The 25,391-nt window shown below is 43.6% G+C and overlaps 1 protein-coding gene across 16 annotated transcripts in view; it reads left to right on the plus strand.

Annotated features, from left to right (window-relative positions):
- The window catches only part of TTC3 (tetratricopeptide repeat domain 3), a 143,304-nt gene that overhangs the window by 72,135 nt on the left and 45,778 nt on the right, over positions 1-25,391 (plus strand). For all 16 annotated transcript variants that reach the window (XR_010600151.1, XM_065590367.1, XM_065590376.1 and 13 more), the window contains 9 exons: positions 2,310-2,376; positions 5,744-5,881; positions 11,769-11,849; positions 12,707-12,819; positions 13,084-13,210; positions 15,324-15,446; positions 15,614-15,715; positions 16,466-16,558; positions 17,948-18,012. Coding sequence is in view for 15 of the 16 variants with exons in the window: in XM_065590367.1 (XP_065446439.1) it covers positions 2,310-2,376; positions 5,744-5,881; positions 11,769-11,849; positions 12,707-12,819; positions 13,084-13,210; positions 15,324-15,446; positions 15,614-15,715; positions 16,466-16,558; positions 17,948-18,012 (909 nt within the window). In the remaining variant the exon portion in view is untranslated. The remainder of the gene's footprint in view (positions 1-2,309; positions 2,377-5,743; positions 5,882-11,768; positions 11,850-12,706; positions 12,820-13,083; positions 13,211-15,323; positions 15,447-15,613; positions 15,716-16,465; positions 16,559-17,947; positions 18,013-25,391) is intronic.

Genomic DNA, 25,391 nt, shown 5'->3' on the forward strand with positions numbered 1-25,391 from the left:
CCGCCCCCTTCCCTGAGGCTTTGCCATGAGGCCCTGTCCCCCACTCACTCCATCCTTCCTCCCTCTGTTGCTCACTCTCACCCACCCTCATTCACTCATTTTCACTGGGTTAGAGCAGGGGGTTGGGGTTGGGGTGAGGGCTCCGGCTGGGGGTGTGGGCTCCAGGCTGGGGCCAGAAATGAGGGGTTCAGGATGTGGGAGGAGGCTCTAGGCTGGGGCAGGGGATTGGGGTGCAGGGAGGTGAGGGCTGTGGGCTGGGGGTGGGCTCCAGGGTGGGAGGGGGCTCTGAGTTGGAACAGGAAGTTGGGATATGGGCTCCGGGAGGGAGTTTGGGTGCGGGAAGGAGCTCAGGGCTGGAACAGGGGGTTGGAGTGTAGGAGGGGATGCAGGGTGCAGGCTCCAAGAAGAGGCTCAGAGCTGGGGTAGGGGGTTGGGGTGCAGGAGGGAGTGAGGGGTGCAGGTTCTGGGTGGTGCTTACTTTGGGCAGCTCCCCGGAAGTGGCGACATGTCTCTCAGCTCCGAGGCGTAGCTAGGCGGCTCTGCGCAGTGCGCACTCCCTCTACCCTCAGGCACCACCCCTGCAGCTCCCATTGGCCAGCAGCCCCGCAGAGCCAGGTAGGGATCCTGCCTTAGCCCTGCTGTGCTGCCGACCGGACTTTTAACGGCCGCCAGGGTCCCTTTTCGAGTGGGTGTTCCGGTCGAAAACTGGACACCTGGCAACCCTATTCACAAGGCATAGAAGTTATTGTAAAAAACAGATTGGCAAAAAAGAAAAGTAATAGCAGAATTGCTAATTTTAACACATTTGTATAGGTTCAAAGGTATTGAGATGCTAGTGTTACAATCACCAGAGAAATGTCTATAAACAAATGTCAAAAAATAGTTGCATGTGGGAGAGGGGGAATACAAACAAATCCAAATCACTGCTTGTATAACCATCTTGTACCGCATAGCTGTTTACTTCTGCTGAAGGGTTTCTTGATTATAGTAAATGCATTACTGAAATTAAGATGAGCCTTTAGTTATTACAGTAGATCTTACCTTGAAAAATATCATAAAAGTAATAAAATAATTATTAAAACTTCTAAGAATGGTACATGGGCCATAACATTTTGTTAAGTTTGTATTAAGGCTGTCAGTTTGCTGTTTTTACCTCTCAGATAATTAGACTTGTGATCAAAGATAGGTATTCAAAGATCCTTTGATAGAGAACTGTGTCTAGGCACAGCAGAATTTTTTTGGTTTGCTTTTCAACTGTAACATTCTTTATCACGGTAGTTATAATTATCAGTTTTTTAGATGGTAAAATGATTGGCAAGCTACTGGTGGCTGAATACATAATCTGTCATTCTCACAGCCAGAAACAAATTTGATATGGCGTTAGTGAGACACCAAAGTATGAATCCCTACCAGGGCATTTGGAAGTCACTTTTCAGAGCTGAACTACACTTGGATTAAGTTTACAGGTCCAGTCAGTTGACTAAATTTCTTTAATTACTACATCTGTCATGGAGAGGCTGCACTGTTTGAAGTTTTTGTATTGTTCAGAGGCCATTTGCAATTTTATAAATAAATGCAAAATTAGAAAATTCTTGTTAATAAAATGTGTTGATGCCATTACTTAATCACAGTCTACTTTTATATCTTTGTGGCTGTTGCTGTGAAAAGTTTATAGAGCCTAGCCATAACAATGAATGTGTTTATTGTGCAGTCTAGGATGCCATGGATCTCATACTAATTAGTGAATTAAAATTTAGCCACACCAGCAGAGTGGCTAAATGGTGTGGCTAAATGATCATATCATTTTCAAGGTCCCCTCACACTTGCTCTACTGTATACAACAGACAGATTCCTTCCTGGAAATCTCCAGTTTCTTAGCACACAATCTTTAGGACACTTCTCATGTGCTGGGTGCTTGCTGCCCTTGAACATGGGGCAGAGATGAATGTATAATCAAATGTCTTTAGAAGCTGGGAGTATGCTTCTCAGCACTGGTAGAGAGACCCATGTTAGCTAAGCTGGAGCTAGTGCACTAAAAATAGCGGAGTGGCTCAGGTGGCTAGCCTGATGACCCGTCCTTGATGCTGCAGTCACACTGTTATTTTTTTGTGCGTTAGCTTGAACAGAGCTTGTGCATATCTGTCTACTTGCTCTGGGAAGCACCCTCCCAGTTGCTGTGCAGGCGTACCCCATATGGCTACATAAGCAAAGGAATTTCTTCACCCTCTGAAGAATGGAGTATATAAAATGTATATGTACAAATTCCAATTTAAAAAATGCAGTGATGCTAATACTCTCTTTAATTGTAGAGATCATCTGAGTTTGAAGATCGATTCTAAAAACATCCAGGATAAACTCTGTAGTGCTATCCGAAAGGTAAATGAAGGAAACAACTGAAAACATTAGGATCTTAGTTGAAAAAAACTTTTCATGTCTCTGTCTGAATAAATCATGTTATCTTGGCAATGACATTACTTAATTAAATGCCATTATTTTATTTTTTAATACTTAACATGTTGAGGCAGCCTAGGGGTTAAGTACACATCTATCAGACGAGCATAAACTTCTGAACAGGGCTATGTCTACTCTGTGGTACAATAGGACCAAATAAAACAACATCAGCCCCTACATTCTGCTGCAGTGTTAATTTATTGTGTTGCTAATCAAGTGCAGATTAGGACATTTTAATGAAGGTTGACAATTAAGTAGGCATCAGCTTTGGAAAAGTACCTCTTAGGTGAACATTTTTATAAAATATGTAATATTTTTATATCAGAGAGGCTGTCCAATGATCCTCCAAAAATATCAAAACTCAAGAGACACAAAACTACTTTTAAGGAAGTTGGTGGCATGCTTGTCTTTGGGCCATGAGTCCTAAGAGAGACATTTTATGTCACCAATTTACAGAAAATTCAATACAAGAACCACATAATAATAATAAACATAACATAAATTGACAACCAGTCACTCAAAGATCAGGAAAATAAATACAATTTCAGACTTATGACAAATTTCACCATCAGCATTCTCTCCATTCTGCCCGAAGAGTAGATGAATGTTTTTTTTTTTTTTTGCAAATACAGCAATTTTAGTAACCATTTTGGTTTGGAATTCAGCTATGGTTTTTGCAGCTTGACTTCTGAAATCTGAATTTTGATGGGTGAAAGTTAATCTAAAATTCATCAAGATAAAACTTTTGAAATTTAAAATGTTCTGTAAGGCCCCAGTGTTTGACACGGGCTATTCTCAGCACAGAATGAGACGATGTTAACATGGATTTGACCAGATCATTACTTTGAAATCTCACTTCAGTGGTACCAACAGGACTAGTTAGATTTGGCTTTTGTTTTCACTTCATTAAAATGTTTAATGGTTGGGTGAAACATTAATATTTAGAAAATTACTTCAAACATTACAATCATAACTTTTAAATTTCTACTTTAAAGAATCTGAAAATAAAACAATTTTACATACTGAAAACTGTAATGTTAGGCATGATTTAGGAGATCATTACAGTATGTGTAATAATGAATTTCTTTAGTATTCAGTTTGTTTTTAATGTATTAATTTGGATTTATGTAAATAGGAAAAAGGGGACGTATTGATGGCCTCTAACACCCTTGACAAAGCTTAAAAATACACCAAAATAATACTGAAGTGTAATTTAAAATACAGCAGTATAATTCAGTATAACACACTATCAGGAAATTGGGCAGCTTAGGATCTCAAGTCATCCTCCTCCGTCCAATATTTTCCCACTTCTATAATTCCTTTCCAACCCCCAACCCTGTCTTCCATTGCCTGGAGAGACAATGATGAGCTTTATTCATAATTTTTTACATTTAAATTATTTCATATCTTAAAAGAAAATGAGGAATGAAAGCTTATAAAACAGGTCTGCCTGACATAGGAACAATGAGGTATTATGGTCTGTGTGCATATACGTACATGTACTCCCTTGTTTGTGCGTAGTAAAAATCCTTATGCAGTCTTTTTTAACGAGTACTTGATACCTATGCATAGTAGCTACTTCATGACATTAAATTCAGCTTTGTTTTTCCTTAATTACTTGTTCAAAATACTAAGGCCCCAATCCTGCAACTACTTGTGCTTGGAGGACTTCTGCACAGCAGTCCATTGTGATCCACAGCATAGTATCAGAGCCTAAGATATTAGACCACTTCATGAACTAATGACTTCTGTGTTTATCTCATGTATACAGCAACTTTAGAGGAGTAATAAGCTAATACAATACACAAGATATTTCAGCATTAAATATAAAAGAAGACCAAAAGTGAAAGTATATAGACCAGGGAGAGAAAAAATGTTTTCAAATTGCTTATTGTTTTAGAGAAATGGGTGGGTGTAAGGTGAAAAAATATAGGAAGTCTGCTTTTAGATGGTAAAAGTGTTGAGGAGCAGACTCTTAAACCGTGGTGATGAAATCATCTGACGGGACCGAGGAGTTGAGATTTAGAGAGACTAAGGTCTTCTCTACACTATAAAGTTTTGTTGGTAAAAGCTGTGTAGACACTGCTGTTTGTTTTGTCAACATAACTGGCTTCCACTAGTATCCCACAATGCCTGCCTGACTGCTCTGCTCACTGTTTTGATCTCTGCTGCCCTGCAGGTATGCGCCCCTCCCCTTTCAAAGCTCTGCGAAGTATCTGACAGCTCAGCCTGCTGCTCAGTTTGGGGAACAAAGAGCAAATCATGAGCGTGGAATGCTCCTGTTGTGCCCTGCACTGGGAGCACAGCGGCAGGCAGACTGCTGCTGCGAGGAGCAGGGAGGACGATGGATGACTGCTGTGCTGCTTTGACATTCTTCAGCATGGAGAGCTCACAGAGCTGCTCAGGATGCTGCTTCCGGCAGCTGAGGGGGCTGTGGGAGAACTTGGCGAGAATCATAGAACCATAGGCAGGCAGGCAGAGCGATCTGCATTAGGGGAGACTGCTGTGCCGACTGCCAAGCAGAGACGGGGGCTGACCTGGGGTGTGTGTCCCGCTCCCCCGCCTCAGGATAGGTGATCAGCCTGCTGTCTCGCCTGCCCCAGCCACACCACTCTCCTTTCCCTCCCCGCACACACTTCAGTTGAAAAAGCAGCTAACAATCTACTAGGATGCCCCTGGAATGATGGGACTGAGAAACATTCCTCATGTGATGCTGTACCTTCCCCATGAGGCATTGCAACACCCTTCCCAAAGCACCCTGCAACCAGTCGCACAGTGGGATAGCTACCACAGTGCACTGCTCTGTGTTGATGCAAAAGCTGCTAGTGTGGATGCACTCTGCTGACACAAGGAGCTACTGTGGACATGCAACAGCGGTTTTAATTAAAGCACTTTAATTAAAGCGGCATAACTTTTGCCAACAAAACTTTGTAGTGTAGACAAGGCCTAGGTCTGTGAAGTACATTGGAACAATAGACCATTGACATACATGGATGACAATTTTTAAATGAATGGGAAGCCAGTGAAGTTGTTGGGGGGGATGGGTCTGAAACAATATTTTTAAAGTTTACCAAAGTTGCTTCTGTGCAAACTTTGAATACCCACAAGTCAGGTCAAAGTGAATGTTGCCACTGAACTAAATTCAGAAAGGTGGAACTCTTGTAACCAAAATGCAGAAAAGATTGAACTCTGATATTATTTAATCACGACTTGGATAGCGTTTTTAATAATTAGTAGCTTGTTTCATAACATAGTCAACAAAATTTGATTTAGTTAAGATTGAATTTTGTAGGTGGATTTAACTGTGTTGCCAGAAATGTTGAAGACGCTTGTTCATGATGGCTATACAGCCTTGCGGGACCAACGTTATCGCAGTGCTGAACAATTCTTTTCAGACTTATTGAATATTTTGGATCCTTCAGAGTTAAAGGTAAGGAGGCGGGTGCCCTGGCCTACTTACTAGGGATGATTGAGCCTTGACCTGTAAGTTTTATATTTCACTGCTTTTCCTCCCCCAAAGCAATCATTTTAATTTATTGTATTGTATTGTATTGTATTGTTTCCAGTCACATTCCACTATGTGCTAGGCATTGTACAAATGTAAAAAAAAGCACAATCCGTCTCAAATAGCTTATAATTTTAAAAGACAGAGAATAGGGAAAAAGATACAACGTATAAAGTAGTTATGGTGATCATGGACAACATCTTGACATTAAAATGTTTTGGGAATACAGATTTTTATCTGTGTGCATATACACAAAATTGCATATCCTAAACATTTTAAGATGTGATCCATAACCATATTAGCCACTTCACTTGTATCTATTTTTCTTACACTTTATTCTCTCTTTAGATTGTAAACTCTTTATGGCAAATACGGTGATTTTTTTTTAAAAATATCTAATCCATCCCCAATAACCTTCTTACATATTTTCATTGTCATACATTCATACAATTTTTAACGTAGTTTTCAGTATCTGCTCCTGGGAGAATTATGCGCCACTGCGCAATGCAGAATTTGCTCAGAATTAATGTTCTGCGCAGAATTTCCCTTTTCCCCCTGCAGAATTGCTGCTGCAGAGCTGCTGGCTGCCACTATGGGCCACTGAATCCAGGAGAGCCCAACTTGCTAATAGAAGTTACTGCTTGAGTAGGAAAGGGAGCTGGATGGCTCGTGGTAGCTGCAGTTCATGGCACGCCATGAAGGAAGGAGGTGGCATGCAGGCAACTCAATACAAATCCTGGCCCCAGCATCAGGCTGTTTCTCCCTCTGGATCCCTGGGCTTTGAGTAGGAAGGAGTACGAGTGTCTGGGCTTGGGGTCACCCTGCAGCTCGGTCCTGGGGAGGAGTGGGTGCGGCTCTCTGGGGAAGGGATGTGGGTCATTGGGGGGGAAGGGGACACCCCGCAGCTAGGCTGTTGGGGGGGAGGAGTGCGGGTGTCAGGGCTGAGTGGCACCCCGCAGCTGGGTGGGAGGGGGTGCGGATGTCTGAGCTGGGAGTGTGGGGGTGGAGGCGTGTGGCTGGGCTCTGGGAGGAAGGGGTGCGGGTGTCTGGCCCCACAGCTGTGCTCTGGGCAGGAGGGTGCAGAGAAACAGGAACTGGGTTGTTGTAGGGGTTTCTTTAACTCTCTACTTCTGGGGGAATCTTTTTGTTGTTGTCTGTATTGTTACAGACATAGTTGCTGACAGGTATTTTGAAATATATTACCAAAATAATTGAAACTGGCATGATTATGTAGTGTTATTCTTCGAGTGCTTGCTCATATCGATTCCAATTAGGTGTGCACGCGCCAAGTGTACAGTCATTGGAAAGTTTTTCCCCTAGCAGCACCTGTCGGGTCGGCTATGGAGCCTCCTGGAGTGGCGCCTTCATGGCGCTCAATATATGACCCTGCTGACCCAGCGCTGCCTCAGTTCCTTCTTACCTCCAGCGACGGTCGTTGGAACTGTGGCGTCTTGCTCAGCAAGTTCTACCACGTTTCCCTAGCTTTGTTTGTGTTCTCTGTACTTTTTAGTTAGTTCTTAGTTGTTTGTAGCTAGCAATTGGGCTGGGGGAGCTTACCCTCTATCCCGACCGCTTTTCCTTGGGAGGGCTTACATGCCCAAGTCCGAGGGGTTCAAGCCCTGCAAGTCCTGTAGCAAACCCATACCAACGGGCGACCCCACGACGCTTGTCTAAAGTGTCTGGGGAGGCTCAGCAAGCCGATTGGTGTAGGATTTGTAAGGGGTTTCAACCCAGAACCAAAAAGGAGCGAGACTTTCGCCTCAAGCAGCTCCTTATGGAGGCGCCACTTAGACCATGGCAAGACCCGGCGCCAAGGGGGAGGGATAGCTCAGTGGTTTGAGCATTGGCCTGCTAAACTCAGGGTTGTGAGTTCAATCCTTGAGGGGGCCACTAAGGGATCTGGGGCAAAATCAGTACTTGGTCCTGGACTCGATTACCTTTTAGGGTCCCTTCCAGCTCTATGAGATAGATAGGTATATGTCTCACCATCTAATTAATAAATAAATAAATAATTCATCGGTGCGTAGCGCCCCGGCGACACTGGTGGAAGCGGCACCGCGGAAGGACTCTGGCAGAGACCCGTGGCACCGATGCTCCCCGGTGCTGAAAATGGCGGGATTGACCCAGCACTGCTTCAACTCCCTGGTGCAGAAGTGTCACCGGAAGCAAGAAAGGAGCAGCTCTCCATCTCAGAGGTCCACCCGTCTGGAGCAGGCCAATGGGGTGTGTCCTCAAGAGGAGCACCCAGCACCGAAGCCTGCAGAGATGGCACCATCGACTTCAGCCCTGCAAGGAGGACCGTTGAGTCGGTGCCATTGGACTCCCCGGCCCAGGTCATCAAGGAGGTGGAATTGCCATCCATCTTGGACACCTTTGAGGCTGCGAGGGACCTCATTGCCATGACAGCACCAAGGTCACCCACCCGTCGCGCCAAGCCTCCGGTACCGCATTACGTGGCACCGTCTCAAGGCAAACCAGCGATGCTCCGTCCCTCGGCGCCGCTGATAGTCCCGGCGTCACTTGCAATTGTGGCACCGGTCATACTTGCAGCACCACTCCAGGTTACGCCAGTGCTCCCACTCGCAATGCCGATCCACGCATCAATCCCTGTCGCGCGGCAGGTCCCGGTGCCGCTCAGAGACCCAGTGCAGCTCCAGGTGGCGGGACCGCTCTCCGGTGTAGCAGCACTGCTCTCCGGCGTAGCGACATTGCTCTCCGGCGTGGCAGTGCTCGCAGGATCAGCTCCGCTTGGCACTGCCCTGGCCATTGCCGTCCTGGTCTTCGGACTCGGAGGCAGGATCTAGATACTGAGAGCAGGGTTGGCACTGGTTGGGTCATGGATGCTCTGAGATGGGAGCAGGGCTGTGGTCTGCGCAGTGGGAGGAACCAACGCAGTGGCCATTTTGGACCCTGTGGGCATACCACCAAGTGCAAGGCACCCAGTCTAAAGGCTCCCAATCAGCCACCTCTGAACCGCTGGTGCCGGAGGCTTCCGCCAGTTGCCCAACCCCTTGGGGTGCCAAGGAGGTGCAGTGCCTGTGCCCCTCCCCCCCACACCAACTCCAACTCCGGTTCCTAAGCAGGACCCTGGTCCAGCCAGCAAGACAGGACGGGAAGTCCCTGACAAGCAGGAGGGACAGGAGGACCTTGTTCCCCCATTAGCCTCCTTATCCTCCCCAGACGAGGCCATTGCAGGCACGTCTATCTCTGGACCGCCTCCCATAGACAGCCGCACCCACCAGGACCTCCTTCACAGGGTGGCGCACAACATGGGTCTGCAGGCCAAGGAGGTAGTGGAGTCGGAGGACCCGGTGGTCGACGTCTTGGCCCCGAAGGTTCTTCGCCCCAAAAGGTCCTTCGAGGGTGTGTCTGCCCCTCATTAAGACCATACAGGCCAATGCCAAGACCATCTGGCAGACCCCGGCCTCCATCCCTCTCACCGCCAAGGGCATTGAGAGGAAATACTTCGGCCCGTCGAAGGGGTACGAATACCTCTTCACACACCCGCAGCCTTGTTTATTGGCGGTTGCAGCAGTGAACGAGAAGGAGAGGCAGGGGCAGCAAGCCTTAGCACCTAAGTCCAAGGATGCCAAGCGCCTGGACTTGTTTGGGCGTAAAGTGTACTCGACGGGGGGGACTGCAACTCAGGATTGCCAATCAGCAGGCAATTCTGAGCCGGTATAGCTTCAACTCCTGGAACTTGATTCTCAATTCAAGGAACTGGTTCTGTCACAGTCCAGGGAGGAGTTTGGAGCCATAGTGGAGTAGGGCAAGGCGGTGGCATGGACCTCTTTACAGGCCTCACTGGACGCTGCGGACTCGGCGGCAAGCACCTTGTCCTCCGGTATCGCCATGAGGTGTAGCTCGTGGTTGCAGGCCTCGGCATCAAACACCCTTCCTCCAGATCCTGTACCCCTCATCTTGGAGTAGCTCCTACACCTGCAACAGCAAGGCCTGGCGGCGTCCTCCATAAGAGTACACCTCGTTGCTATCTCGGCCTTCCACCCAGGAGCATCTGGTCAGATCCCTATAGTTGGTTGCTTCCTCAAAGGTCTGGACCACCTACATCCCCAGATCAGGCATCCTGTCCTTGCGTGGGACCTTAACCTGGTCCTCTCCAGGCTCATGGGGCCCCCATTTGAACCACTGGCAACTTGCTCCCTACTGTATCTGTCGTGGAAAGTGGCTTTCCTGGTTGCCATTACTTCTGCTAGGAGCGTGTCTGGGCTAAAGGCCCTCACCTCTGACCCACTGTACTCGGTTTTCCACAAGGATAAGGTGCATCTCGGTTCGCACCCAGCCTTTCTCCCCAAGGTGGTGTTGCACTTCCACGCCAGTCAGGACATTTTCCTGCCTGTTTTTTACCGTAAGCCGCATGCCAGTAACCGAGAGCAGAGGCTGCACTCCCTCGATGTTCGGCGAACAATAGCTTTCTACATTGAGCGCACTAAGCCGTTCAGAAAATCGAACCAATTGTTCATAGTGGTGGCAGACCGGATGAAAGGGCTCCTGGTCTCATCTCAAAGAATATCCTCCTGGATCACGTCATGCATCCTCACATGCTATGAGTTGGCCAAAGTACTGGCCCCGGCTCTTACGGTGCACTCCACGAGGGCCCAGGCCTCGTCAGCAGCGTTCTTGGCCCAGGTCCTGATCCAAGAAACCTGCAGGGCAGCAACTTGGTCCTCGGTGCATACCTTCACCTCGCACTATGCCATCGTCCGGCGCGCCAGAGATGACGCGGTTTTAGGCAGAGCAGTGCTACAATCAGCGTTTCCTTAACTCTGACCCCACCGCCTAGGTAAGGCTGTGGGTAGTCACCTAATTGGAATTGATATGAGTAAGCACTCAAAGAAAAAACAGTTACTCACCTCTTGTAACTGTTGTTCTTCGCGATGTGTTGCTCCTATCCATTCCAAACTCACCCGCCTTCCCCTGTCAGAGTAACTGTCAAGAAGGAACAGAGGAGGCGCCGGGTCAACAGGGTCCTATATTGAGCGCCATGAGGGCGCCACTCCAGGAGGCTCCACAGCTGACCCGACGGGTGCTGCTAGGGGAAAAAGTTTCCGATGACTGTGCACGCAGCACGCGCACACCTAATTGGAATGGATATAAGCAACACATCTTGAAGAACAACAGTTACGAGAGGTGAGTAACCTTTATTTGACAATTTTCAGAATTTTTTATTTTTTGGCACAGAATTCCCCTATGAGTAAGTATTATATAGTGTGTATGTATATATGTATGCAGACACCTCACAAACATGAAATATCCCAGATCCTATTGTATTGGCAAAGGCTTCCTTCTGCAACAAGAGAAACACTAGCCTAACTGTCCAGGCACATAGCATGGCTATCGACCTAAAATCATATCTCGCCTTATTAATAAGGGAAAACCTGTGGAATTTCTAGTAACATCCATTCACTTAGGAAAACTTTAAGAAATGTAGTATAGCCATCTAGCTAAAATAGTAAATATATTAACTTGTTCTCCCTGTGTTGAGTATTTTCTCTGAACATAGTATAGTAAGGTATAATTTTACCAAAAGCAGTAGTTCTAGAACACATCACCATGCTATGTTTGAGGATGGTAAGAGAACAGGAGGACCCTTTTAAGCCATCACAGAAGGTCAAATGAGGATCCTGTCATTGTAACACTGATCTGTTATTGCCTGAAGATTGTGATTGTGTGAATTGTGGTTTTTCTCTGTGCCTACTGTGGAGAACATTGTCTACTTCAAGGCAGAGTGTTCTGGTTACTAACTTAATCTTTTCACACATACTGTTAATGTGATTTCTTTGACTATTTGCAGCAGCTGAATCTTGCTGTTATTGACTATGTGGTAGTCATCTATGGACATGCCACTGCTCTCCTTGGAATAGGACAGCCTGAGGTAAGACTTTAAGCTATTACAATTGAGTCTTCTGCATCTTAAAATGATAGTTTAGACATTAGGTGATTTACCAGCACCTTTTATGAGCAGACAGAAATGACTGGGTGAACTCCAGGAAGGGAGGTTTTGACTGTTAGAAAGTAATGTTGTTTACTGTCCAGATTAGCTTGTATTTGGACTTCTAGAAATTAAAGTACTAAGTAAGAAAATTACCTAAGTTTTCAAATGGGACTCCAAGCCTACTAATGAAAGGGAAATCAGTCCTGCACATCATTTTCCTCCCCCTCTTCTTTTTTTTATAGTATTTAAAGAGTGAGTAACTTGAGTAGACCCAGCTACCATTACAAGTCACTTTTTAGTAGCATTTAAAATATTTTTGGTCCATGAATGCCCAATAGCAGATAAGGATTAAGATTCTGCCTAGTTTAGTTGTCCCCCCCTCACCCCCAAATATTTTGGAGTACTTTTAAAAATAGAGTTCTTGTAGCCTTCTAGTCTCTTGAGATTTTGGGTTATTTAATGTGTATTTTATTCAGAAGAGAAGACTAATGATAACATTGTACACTTGCCTCCCTAAAGTAATCAAATGAATGGACCGTGTGAGAGGGAAGCTTAATTTCCAGAACATGCAAGCGTGATTCAGTCTAGATCAATGAACTGTTTTTTATGTATGTAAATCATAAAGAAAAAGAGTGCATAGGCACACACCTTCAGCGTTCTTAAAGTTGATCAAAACATAGGCAGTGCTGCATTTTTTTTTGTGCAGTTAAGAACCGTTATCCAAAAGCTGTTTGCTTTTTTGTTTTTGTTTCTTAACTATTTCATTAGTTTGTGATTATCTTAAACTTATTTTGAAGGAATTAGCAAAGGCTGAAGACCAATTTAACAAAATAATTGAGCAGTATCACAAGGAGAGATTTAATGGCTTGGCACATTATGGAATTGGAAAAGTATACCTTAGACAAAACAGGTTTGTATAATGTAAAACTTCATTTTTATTAAGCTCGGTGCAGAGACAAATGAACTTAGATTTACTCTATAAATGAAGATATTTGTAACAGATATCCTTGTCTTTAATAGTTAACCCTTTCTCCACTACCTTGCACTTCATACAGTCTTTAATTTGATGGCTTTCAGTTTCACAAGCACGAAGCATTCCATTCCATGTAAGACAGTTGCATGAAATAGCTGTAGAAGTTGTGACCTCACTGTCTTGTATGTGTTTAAAATTTAGATTTTCAGATGCTATACATCAGTTCTTGAAATCACAGACAATGATTAATCGTAAAATTGTACCTGGAATATTAACTTGGCCCACAACATCTGTTGTCATTGAAGAGACTCGGACTGAGAAATTACAGGTAAATAGAAGTATCATCCCCGTAAATCAGAGAATTTCTAAATGAATGGGAAGATGCTGATTTAATACAATTTCACTCAGCTAATGAATCTTGGCTTTTTATGATATCACCAATCACAAGAACGGAGAAGCAAGGGTCCTCAGAATCCTCACCCCGACTGTATTTCTTACCAATTAAAATATCCTCAACCCAAGCCCCAATTTGTAAAGAGGTGGGATCTGTTCCCTTGGTACCAAGTCAGCACTGCTTGAATGGGCTGGGCTCCGTTCTGAATGTACTCGGTTCCTAAAACTTGGGATCTAGGTAGGGCCTTGAGCTTTAGTACCTTTTTTGGTAGCATATTGTGAAACTACCCTGCCAGTGTTGTCCAAGTGTTAGTCGATCAGTTAGTTTCTTAGCACTTAGAAATTTAGTACAGAATTTTTTCTGCACTAAATTTCTAATATATTGGACACTATCAGTAAAGAAATCATAATTAATAAAGAATCGAAGTACTGAGAAACATGAAATTAAGTAATAGTTACTTTGTCAGTTTTTAAAGCCAACATTTGCTAGGGGTTTAGCAACACGATTCCCAGTGATTTTATTGGGAGTAGAGTGGTTACGTTTCTTGGTCAACCTTGAAAATCTCAACTGTTAGCTTTAAGATTGTCTTTCCCATTGAAATAGTAGAAACAAAGCTATTTTTTTCATTCACAAACACTATCCTTAAGTTGAGATAGAACTATTAACATGTAAAATGATGGTCTGGCCAACCTGTATTACTCTTGGGGGAATTCTGTGCCAAAAAATTAAAAATTCTGTGCACAGTATTTTAAAATTCTGCATATTTTATTTGTCAAAACAATACAATATAATCATGCCAGTTTCAATTATTTTGGTAATTATTTCAAAATACCTGTCAGCAAGTATGTCTGTAACAATACAGGTAACAAAAAAGATTCAGGAAATGTTTTTTGACAAATAGATTCCTTACTAAGCATACTAATACAGAACTCTGAGTAATAATTCATTTAAATTACAATACAGAAACTTATTTCCTGCACCCCTCAGAAGAAGTGCAAAGTCTTGGGGGAGTAAAGGGTAACAGAGGAGCTGAAGGAGAGGGAAGTAATTGCTGGGAAGGAGCTTGGAAGCGAACCTGGAGGGTTGTTGGGTGTGGGCGGGAGAAGTATGGAACATGGGCTTTTTTGGAGGGGGGAGGGGGAGATAGGGAGCTGCCTCCATGCAGACCCTGGCTGACCTCTAGCCTTTTCCATTCAGTTAGGCACATCTGCCCCTGTCCCTGTGTGTCCCTGCACTCCCACTTCCCATTCAGCCAGGCATATCTGCACATGTCCCCATTTGGCCCCAAACCCCTACTACCATGTGGCCCCGCACTCTCCCCTCCCCTGTTCTCATGTGGTTTTTGCACCCCTACTCCCATTCAGCCCTGTCTCAATGTTGTCATCCCACAAGTTCCTGTGCCCTTACTGCAGTCTACCCCCCCGCACTAGCCCTTCTGAACACCAGTCTGTGTGGGCCCCCCCAGTGGCCCCGTGTGCCCTGCTCTGTCCTCCTCCTCCCCCCATATCCCAGGCCTCCTCACCTGGCACTACGAGCAGGGCATCTGTCCTGTCTCCTTGGTTGGCTGCTCCAGCCCATGAGCCAGCTGTTCTCTCTTCTGGTACCACATCGGTCCGTGGTGAGCAAAAGGTGTAATTGTAGCATGACCTCTCTCAAGGCTTCCTTTTGCCTCCCCCTCAGAATCAACTATTCTGCGGGGGAACGGACATTAATTCTGCACTTGCGCAATGGTGCAGAATTATTTCAGGAGTACTGTATGCAGAGAGGCTATGCATTCCTCACTGACACCTGTAGAAGTATGAAGAACTTTTGAAATATTTTGCAGCATGAAAGGCAGGATGTTTTTAAAATAAAGTTAATTATTTTCAAGTATAACTCTTTTGGCTCTGAAAATGTGGTGTCTGTTTCACCCTAAAAACATCCAAATCTTAAAAAATGCAAGTAGAGAGATGTTTGATCTCATTACTTGGTTTTTGTGTCTGAGAAATAATGTATTCTTTGGAACAATGTGATATCTCTATTTGTGATTGTATTTGATGTTTTATAGTTGATGTTGGAGAATTTCATTGAGGAATGCAAGTTTCCTCCCGAGCCAGATGCAGTTTGTTCTTATCAGCAGTGCCATGGACATTCGAAAATTCAAATCTATTTTACTGACCCAGACTTCAAGGTAAACTTTTTTTAAGGGTTTTGGAGATCCAACTTTTTGCCGGAGTTATGTGCCTTGCACATTATACAAGTTTTATGTGAAGCATAAATTCTTAATTTTTTGTTGTTATTGAATGGTACTTTTTTTTTTCTTTGAAAGCATAAATTCCTATGGTCTTCAAATTTTAGGGTTTTATACAGATTACTTGCTCCCAGCAGTGTAAAGTGGAGTTTCACATCAGCTGTTGGAAAAAGCTGAAAACTACAATTTACAGTGATAAAAATGACAAGGTAAGATCCATGTCAAACTTCTATTGAAGTATTGGTTATTAACTGTTTTCTAGGGGTATAGCTGTGCTAAAGTCATTCAGATGAGGACAGTCCTGGAGCCTTAACTTTTCACCTGTCCTATGGGGAACATACAGTCTGTGTTGCAGGCATAGGGAAATCCTGCAGGCGTCAAGGTATCTATGGAGGACAGGGATATTTATGTAGAGGCTCAATGTGTATGGCCTGTTCTCTTTACCTCTTACTTTATGGATGCTTGATTCCGTTAGAAACCTTGCTGTTATGGCCTCCCCATCAGCTAATACTCCAAAACCAAAAGGGTTTCAATGTGCATAGGGAGACTTGGCAGAAGATAATGGTGGTAATCGGTATAATCTTCTGTTGGGAAATCCCAGCAGGTTTGAGATGGGAAAATGAGGCTGTTAAGATCAGGAAGTACCCTTTCTCAATCCATAGAGCACAAATTCTGTGGACAGGAAATTGGAGGATTTCACCATTGGTTTGGGGAGTAAAAGAGTATGTGCCATGAGCAACTGCTCCCATCTTTTTGATCCCAGCCATTTTATGCCATGATTGGCTTCCTTCTGCTAAATGCAAGTAGAGGCCTAAGCCTTTAGTGATGGTCTTAATTACCTTGGTCAGCTCAAGTTCAGTATACACAATAGCATTTTTGCACAAAAGCACGGAGATAGTGTATCTTTCCATTTGTAGAAAAAAATTCTGTTTTCAATAATACCTGATCTTCTTCCACAGGATTTTCTTCAAGAGTCATGTTTCACTCCTGATTGTAGAGGCCTCATTTCAAAAATTGTTATCTTCAATTCTTCTGGTCTTGTGAAATGTGTGGTAAGTAATTAAACATCAATGTGAAATGAGAATCAGTTTTTTAAAACAAATCCTCATCTTGCAATTAAGATCCACTGGAGACTTGTACAGTGTTACTTACTGACAGTGCAGTTACATAATTTCACTAGGGGATCACAACACTTTACATAGCTCAATTAACTTTTTTAGCCCCCCCCTTTGAGGGAGGTGGTGGTTGTGGTTTGGTACCTATTTTACAAATGGATAAAAAGAGGCACAGGGTAAAGTGATTTGCCCTTGATGAGATAGCAAGTCAATTTACTGTGTTGACCTTATTACAAAACCACAGGTAAACTGGAATGTTTTAAATATAAGCTTCTTACATTTATTATAAGACCTTGATATACAAATGTAATTTAGTGGAAGCTTCATTGAATTTTCATAGTATAATAAGTATGAGGTGGTCTGGCTCTACTAGTTTTAACATATCCATGCTGTCTCAGATTCCTTGCACCTAAGTATCCCAGCTTGTTTTGGACTGGTGACTTACTGAAACGACTGATCGTTGTAGGAGCAGGATTTCTGCCTGTTGGGGAAGAAGTAAATCCAGTTCTTCGAGCATGAACCTCTTGAGCCCTTGATTGGAGACTTCCCATTAGCAGTGTCTCTTTGGTCCATGTGTGCACTTGGTACGACCTCGTGTCACACACAGATGGTGTATAGAGCTGCAGTGGTGAAATGTCTGAGTTCTTCTCTACCAACTCAGCCTGAGACTGAGTTCTAGCATGTCCACCTCAGCATGTTCTACGTGAACGACACAGCTACAACTACATGACATAATGTTGTTAGTTAGTTTAGTTTAGTGTTTCTAGTTAGCATTAGCTGTTGTTAGTATAGGATTAGTTAGATAGTAATGAGAGAGTGGTTTGTTTGTTTTCTCTCCCTTTTTTCCTCCTTTTTTCTGTGGAGCTTATTTGACCTGGCTCGACATGCCTGGCTCACCAGGTTTCAAATGCTGTCTTTCTTGTCGGGAGGTATTCCTGTCAGCGATGACCATTCTAGGTATATCTGTTGCTTGGGAGAGTCCCATATCTCCCAAAAGTGTAACTCTTGTCTGGCTTTCAAATCTACAGCACAGGAGAATTGGGAGTTTCATCATATGAGACACTGGGAAATAATTGTAAGGAATGTTTCTTCTCTGTTGTGACCTTCTCTGCCAGATTACCTTTCCCGTGAACTAGTTGTCTTTCTATATAACCAAAGCTTGCAGCTTTATATGGCTTGAGCAGCCCAGGTGGCTGCATTATTATTATTTTTTTAATTCAAGCTATTACATTGTTGCCTTCTGAAACATCAGATGTCATTTTTGTTTTTATCGTTAAGATTGCGTTAGAACTCAAATTCAATTAACGTGGTGTCATTTTTTTGTAGTTTGAACAAAAAATCCCCAAAATTAAGAATCCACCAAGAGCCAGTGTTAAACAGAAATGTTCAAGGTAAGATTTCTAGGATTAACAGTAATTTAAATGTACAATAGGATGGGATTACATATTTCAGAAATTGCTGAAATACTCCAAATATTTTAGAGAGGTGATAGTTGCTCTCTTTATGGCTGTGGCAAGGATTCAAATGATTACACTGCTCTACAGCCAAAATGCTTCTGAAATAAATGTAGTCAAACTTTACTAATTCTGGATCACTGAGAACGAAAATGATGCTTAAAATTGTTGATTGGCTCTAGTTTTCAAGGTATGCTATTGGGTCAGTATATAGACCCTTGACTTGGGAATGGCAGAGGATAAGTGAGTTATAAAGGGAAGGGATCTCAATTTAAACCAGAAATGACTAAAATACATCTTTGACTGGATCTATGAATAAATCTATGACTGGATTTGGACAGTACTTGCTTTTTAGGCAAAACAATGAATGATGCAATCTGAAGCTGGTATTGCGTCATACATGATATGAATTGCATCATGTTATTCCTAGAAGTCATGGATGATGCAATCATAACGAAGTTACATCACTCTGCTGAACAAATTGCCCTATATCAGCTCTAGAAATCATACAGTGTCGTGCTCTCTTATTTGTCAGTATTTGATTTTGCAAAGGGACACATTTCTGTTTAGTCAAAGTGAGCAGAGATGCCTCGTACTTGTGTGAACAGTGCAGATAACTTCTGCTATGTTTGTGGTGAAGTGACTTTTGCATCACAAAAGCGCAGTATAACCACTATGGTTAAGAAAGCCTATCACTTTTATTTTGGCTGCAAAATTGGAGATCAGGACAAGAGGTGGGCCCCACACATATGCTGCAACACTTGTGCAACAAATCTTCGCCAGTGGTTGAACAGGAAAAGGAAATCTATGCCTTTTGCAGTGCCAATGATTTGGAGAGAGCCAACAGATCATACCAGCAATTGTTACTTATACATGGTGCCTCCAGTTGGGAAAGGTGTGTCAAAGAAGAAAACGTGGACTGTGCATTATCCAAACATTCCATCAGCTATAAGCCCAATACCCCACGGAGAAGGACTGCCGGTTCCTGATGCACCAGAATCATTCTCACTTGAGGAGGACGAGGAAGAGGAAGAGGATGAAACTTCTGGTCCTGAACCATCAGTGTCACAGGACCCACATTTTCTCCCATCCTCCTCCTCTGAACCACACCTCATAGCACAAGGTGAACTGAATGACCTTGTCAGGGATTTGGAACTACCCAAGAGTAAGGCAGAGCTGTTGGGCTCCAGACTACAGCAGTGGAATCTCCTGGCAGGTGATTTTAGGGTTTCCATGTTCCGTGACTGTCAAAAGGATCTTGTCCCATTCTTCTTCATGGAAGGTGATCTTGTAGCCTGCAACAACATCGATGGTGTGATGGCAGCCCTCAACATCGTTCACGATCCAGATGAGTGGAGACTGTTCATTGATTCATCAAAGACGAGTCTTAAAGCTGTTTTACTGCATAATGGCAATGTTTTGCCATCAATTCCAGTTGGTCATGCAGTCCATATGAAGGAAACCTATGACAACATGAAACAACTTTTGAGGTGCGTAAACTATGACCAACATCAGTGGCAGCTTTGTGGCGATTTGAAGGTTGTTGCTCTCTTGCTTGGTCTGCAGACTGGATACACAAAGTACTGCTATTTTCTCTGCGAATGGGATAGTCATGCAAGAGATTCCCACTACATCAAGAAAGATTGGCCACTCCGACAGTCATTGGAGCCTGGGAGGAAAAGTGTTCAGCATCCACCACTTGTTGAATCAAGGAAGATTTTGTTACCACCCTTACACATCAAGCTGGGTCTGATGAAGAACTTTGTCAAGGCCATTGACAAAACACTAGCAGCTTTCAAGTACCTCCGTGGAAAATTTCAAGGTTAAGTGAAGCTAAGATAAAGGAAGGTGTCTTTGTTGGTCTTCAGATTCGTGAACTTCTTCGAGATGATGCATTTGACCGTGCACTGCGTGGCAAGGAAAAGACGGCATGGAAAACCTTCCAGTTAGTGGCAATAAATTTTCTTGGAAACAACAAGGCAGACAACTACAGGTTGTTGGTGGAAAACCTCCTCAAGGCATACAAAAGCCTTGGTTGCAACATGTCACTAAAGATACATTTTTTTGCACCCTCATCTAGATTTTTTTCCACCGAACTGCGGAGCAGTGAGCGATGAGCATGGCAAGTGATTTTACCAGGACATTGCAACAATGGAGAAACGCTATCAGGGCAAATGGAGCCCATCAATGCTTGCAGACTATTGCTGGACAGTGACAAGAGATGCTCCATTTAATGAATACAAGAGACAAGCCAAGAAGCGCCGAGTAGACACTGAATAGGACTAAACTATGTACAGAATAGTTTTTTGCCTTTTGTTTCATAATAAATTTTATTTATATAACCCTTTTGCTGATTTTTAAAGTGTTACATAAACAGGACAGGTGAAATATTATCATGTAACGCAACCATAAACACATGAAAAGACCTAGGTTTACAATTTAGGATTAAAACTCTACTATCTACACAATATACATAGACATAAAATGTAAAAATTTAAATATCTTAGAAACAGTAGCCAATCAGTTGTTTTAATTGTCATATTGGAATTCAGCACATCAAAATACATAATAAATAGCACATTTTATCTCTGAAGCAGACGACTTCTCAAAAATTGTAGACCAGTGTTATTTGATTCATCTGTGTTCACTGTGTTACTAGAAAGTTGACAAACTAGAGGGAGTTCAGAAAACAGCATAAAAGATTTTAGGGGTTCCTAATTTGATAGGAAGGATGAAAAGGCTAAATGATTAAATCAGAGCTCATATTGAGCTGGTACTAGGCAATAAGTATTATTAGCAGTTCTGTAGTTGCCCCAGCAATTTCTAAAGAACTAAGTTTTTTCATTTAAAAAAAGAACAAAACTTGTTTATGGCCATGAAGAAAATATGAATCAATGCAAAGAGTCTTCTCTGAATCTCTCTGCTGAGAGGTGAAAGGTCAAATTCCTGTAGTAATTCTATTGGTTTCCATAAAATTTGAACTAATAATTCTGAAGTGCAAATTGCTCCATTCATCTCAATAAGCTGTTAAATCTGAAGCCCAATTATAATTATTTAAGATTGGTAAATGCCGTTTCACTGCTCACAATCTTATCACAAACAACCTGGGATTCCAGGACTGTGGATGGAACTTGAGAACCATCTCTTTCCCTTCATTCTGCTCACCAATCTGACCTATGGCCTAAGTAGCTATGAAGGGAGGGGAAGGAAGAGCAGGGAATATGCTACCCTTCTTGACATATGTATGTTTTGCTTTGAGTGATGGTCCCTTTTGTATTCCACTGTGGGATATGGATGCACCAGGGGCCAGAGAATTTGAAAGTAGTGTCCATTGGTCTATGCATGCACCCTAGTTCACATCGTGCCTCCAACTGAGGGAATAAAGTGTAGGGTGGACCAACTGCCTCTCCAGTTCCTTCTCACTGCTGCATAGTACAGGTTGGAATCATTAGTGTCCGCAGCTTCAACTTTGTCCCATAAATAATTACTTCTGGGGGAATTCTGCGCCAAAAAATTAAAAATTCTGCACCCAGTATTTTAAAATTCTGCATAGTTTATTTGTCAAGATAACACAATATAAAAACATCAGTTTCAATTATTTTGGTAATTTATTTAAATTACAATACAATGGATGGGGAGAATGGGTGTGGAGAGCATTGGAGAAAATCCCCAAACCCCGTTTGTCTAATAGTAATAGTTAGGTTTGACTCTTTATTTCTAGTTATTAGTCAACAAATATATGCAGCCATATGCTCAGTATTACATCATAGGCAGCTGAAGAGCAAGTGATGGCTGGGGAATTTAACTCACAATTTATATTGGCTACCATCTCCAAAAAAGTCAGTAGTAAACAATTCATGGAGCACATTTTGATAGGAAAATTTTTCAGTCCAAAAATTTAGACCAGTTCTAATCACTAAAGCACCATAAGCATTTATATTGCTATATTGTCATTTACAATAATTGATGTCTCTCCCAGCACCTCCCCACACATACAAACACACATACACAAGTTGATTTATGTCTTCGCTGGCTGCTCCAAGCTGCTGGGGAGGAGCGAGTGACTGTTCTTGCGGCTTCTCTGCTTCCCCTCAGAAATATATTGTCTGCGGGGAAGCAAAGAAATCTGCGGACAATATGAATTCTGTGCCCACACTGTGGCTGGCGCAGAATTCCCCCTGGAGTAAACAATAAATAACAATTTACAATTAAGTTAAGTTTTAATAGTGTATAGTTTTAGCAAATATAACAATTCTAGTAGCTTTAGCATTAGATTAGTTTATGGGGGGTACCCACCCTGTACCCTGTTCAGGTATTACATCCAGGACCCGGGCTTCAAACTCTGTTCTTCCTGCCCATGATCCTTCTCAGTCGGTGACAGCCACCAACGCTGCCTGTACTGCCTTGGGGAAGCTCACATCACAGCAAGGTGAATAGCACCTCTTCAACCAGAAGACAGATGAATCCCTCCATACCCGGAAGGATTAGGGCTGCCTCTGATCGCTGGGGATATACACACCTGGTCCTAAGAGGAAGTTTCATTGCCCACTGGCCAAATTGAGGTATATGGCTCAACAGTTCTTCTATCAGAGGGCCTATAAGCCACTACATAGGAGAGAGTATACAGAAGTCCTGCTTCCCTATCTCCTCCACAACAGGCTTTGCATCTCAGTCTCAGCCATCAGCTCGACGTTATCTTTGATGAGAGCTCGAGAGCCATGAACCACTAAGCCCACCATCTCCTGACTCCAGCACACCATTCAGGGTTTGTCTAGGTCTCTTTTTCAACAGCTGGAGTGCGATAACAATAGACAAGTGAGTGCTGAATGTCATCCACTCTGGCTATGTGATAGTTTGCATCACTACCTCCCCTGAAACCCTCTTCCCCGTCCCCCTTTAGGGACCACTCTCACAAGAATTGGCTCACACAAGAGGTGGCTTCCTTAATGCAGAGAGGAGCAATAGAACACATTCCTCCACAATACCAAGGGAAAGGGTTTTACTCAACCTCCTTCCTAATACCTAAAAAGAAGAGTGGTTGGAGACCAGTCTTCGACCTTCACCATCTCAACCACTTCATTCGCAAACTCAGATTTCTCATGGTCACGTTAGCAGCATTAATTCCATCTTTAGAAAATGGCATGTGATCCATGGCTCTCAATATGAAGGATGCTTGCTTTCACTTAGATATCCACTCCACCCACAAGTATTTTCTCAGATTTATGGTGGGCCCCAACCATTTTCAGTGCAAGATACTCCCCTTCAGAATAGCAACTGCACCCAGAGTCTTTACCAAGATATTCTCAGTTGTTGCAACCCACATTAGACGTCATGGCCTTCTTGTCTTTCCCATACCTTGATGACTGGCTCCTTGCTGCCCCACCAGGAGGCCTATGCATTGAGTTGAATAATGCTACACTTTCGCTCTGCACTGGGAGTCAGCATAAACATGGAAAAATCTGCTCTCGTGCCACACAATCTTTAGACATCATCGGGGCACCCCCAGGTTATATCAGCGCAAGGGCGTACCTGCCCACAGACTGGTTTCAGACCATGAACAATATCATAGCTCACATCACAAACTGTCCTCAGATACCGGGCAAAACATGTCTGTCCCTACTTGGTCATGTGGCCTTGTGCACTTATATCACCTCATTGGCAAGACTCCACCTTTGTTGCCTTCAGGTATAAACCATCATTCCATGAACCACATGGTGACAGTTCCTGGCAAGGTACTGTCTTCCTTCCTATGGCGGACAAATTCTCATTAAATATGCATGCAGTCCCCTTTCTCTCTTCCTCTCCAGACAGGAACATCATTATGGATACAGCCCCACTAGGTTGGGGAGCCCACATGGACAACCACACAGTACAATGGGTTTGGACATCTTGAGAGGCCAGGATGCACATCAATATCCTGGAACTACAGACAATACGGAAGGCTTGTGAGTTCTTTCTTCCATTCATCACCATCACCATGTCCTTATAATGTCAGACAACACTACAACAGTCAGCAGTCAAATCACCCGATCAGCAGACTACCTCCCAGGAAAGCAGAATATGCTCACAGACATTTCACAATCGATCACGAATGGGAGGAGGCTTCATGGTGCGGTACTCCGCAACATTTTCATTATATGGGGAAATCCCAACCAGGGATCTATTCACCTCTCAAGTAAACAGCAAATGCACTACGTATTGCTCCAGAGGAGCCCTAGGTCACCGCTCCCAGGGCGATGGTCTCCTTCTTACTTGATAAGATCAAGTTCACCTATGCCTATGCCTTCTCTCCATCACCCTCCTGCCACGAGCTCTAGGCAAGATCCTGCAGAACAGAGTGAGGGTCATCCTGATTACCCCCTTCTGGCCCAGACAGTTCTGGTTTCCTAGCCTTCTACACATGTTGTCTCACCCACCAATCGTTCTCCCAATGTTTCCTGAGCACCTGACTCAGTGGAACGGCAAGATTAAACACTCCAGTCCACTGCCACATCCACCTTCTCAAGGTTACTGAGTTTTCACTCACCCACTGACCAATAGATTCTAGAAAGGCTTAATAAGAACCTTCCTACGTCCTCAGATGCTTGCACCCCAGTGGGACCTGAATCTCATTCTCTCAGTGCTAATAAGCCTCACTTTAGGCCTTTAGCTACTTGTTCCATATTCCCTCCTTTCCATGTAAGTCGCCTTTCTCGTAGCCATCACATCAGTGAGAAGGGTTGGCAAACTTGGAGCTCAAGCTTTTCTATACTGCAGTACCTCTGTATTTTCTATTTGGCAGATCCTCCATATTCTGTATTTCATAAGGATAAGGTTTCTTTATCTCTACACCCCAAATTCATCCCTAAAGTCGGAATTTCACCCTAACCAATCCATTCACTTACCTGCTTTCTTCTCAAAGCCACACACTTCTGCAGAAGAATGAAGACTCCACTCCCTCGATCTTCGAGCTTTGGCTTTCTACCTGCAGAAAACAAAACCAATCAGGAAATCCCTGAAACTGTTTGTCCCTGTAGCAGAAAGAGTCGGCGGGCATGCCATCTCCACCAGAGAATCTCCAAATAGATATCCAGCTCCATTCTACTCTATCAGCTCTCAAACCCAAACCCTCCCCTCCCCTCCCCCTCATTCCCCCATGGCTTAAGCAACGACTATAGCATCTCTTGAGGAGGTACATTATGCCCTGGTGCTGAACTCTTCTGCTGATGCCTCCTTTGGGATGGCAGTACTCCACTCAATCCTACTGTGTATATCCTCGCATCTTTCTCCTACTTAGGTACTGTTTGTCAATCACTCGCAGTGGCGTACAGAAGGGA

This window comes from Chrysemys picta, chromosome 1 (genome assembly GCF_011386835.1).
Source record: "Chrysemys picta bellii isolate R12L10 chromosome 1, ASM1138683v2, whole genome shotgun sequence".
Taxonomy (NCBI): Eukaryota; Metazoa; Chordata; order Testudines; family Emydidae; genus Chrysemys; species Chrysemys picta.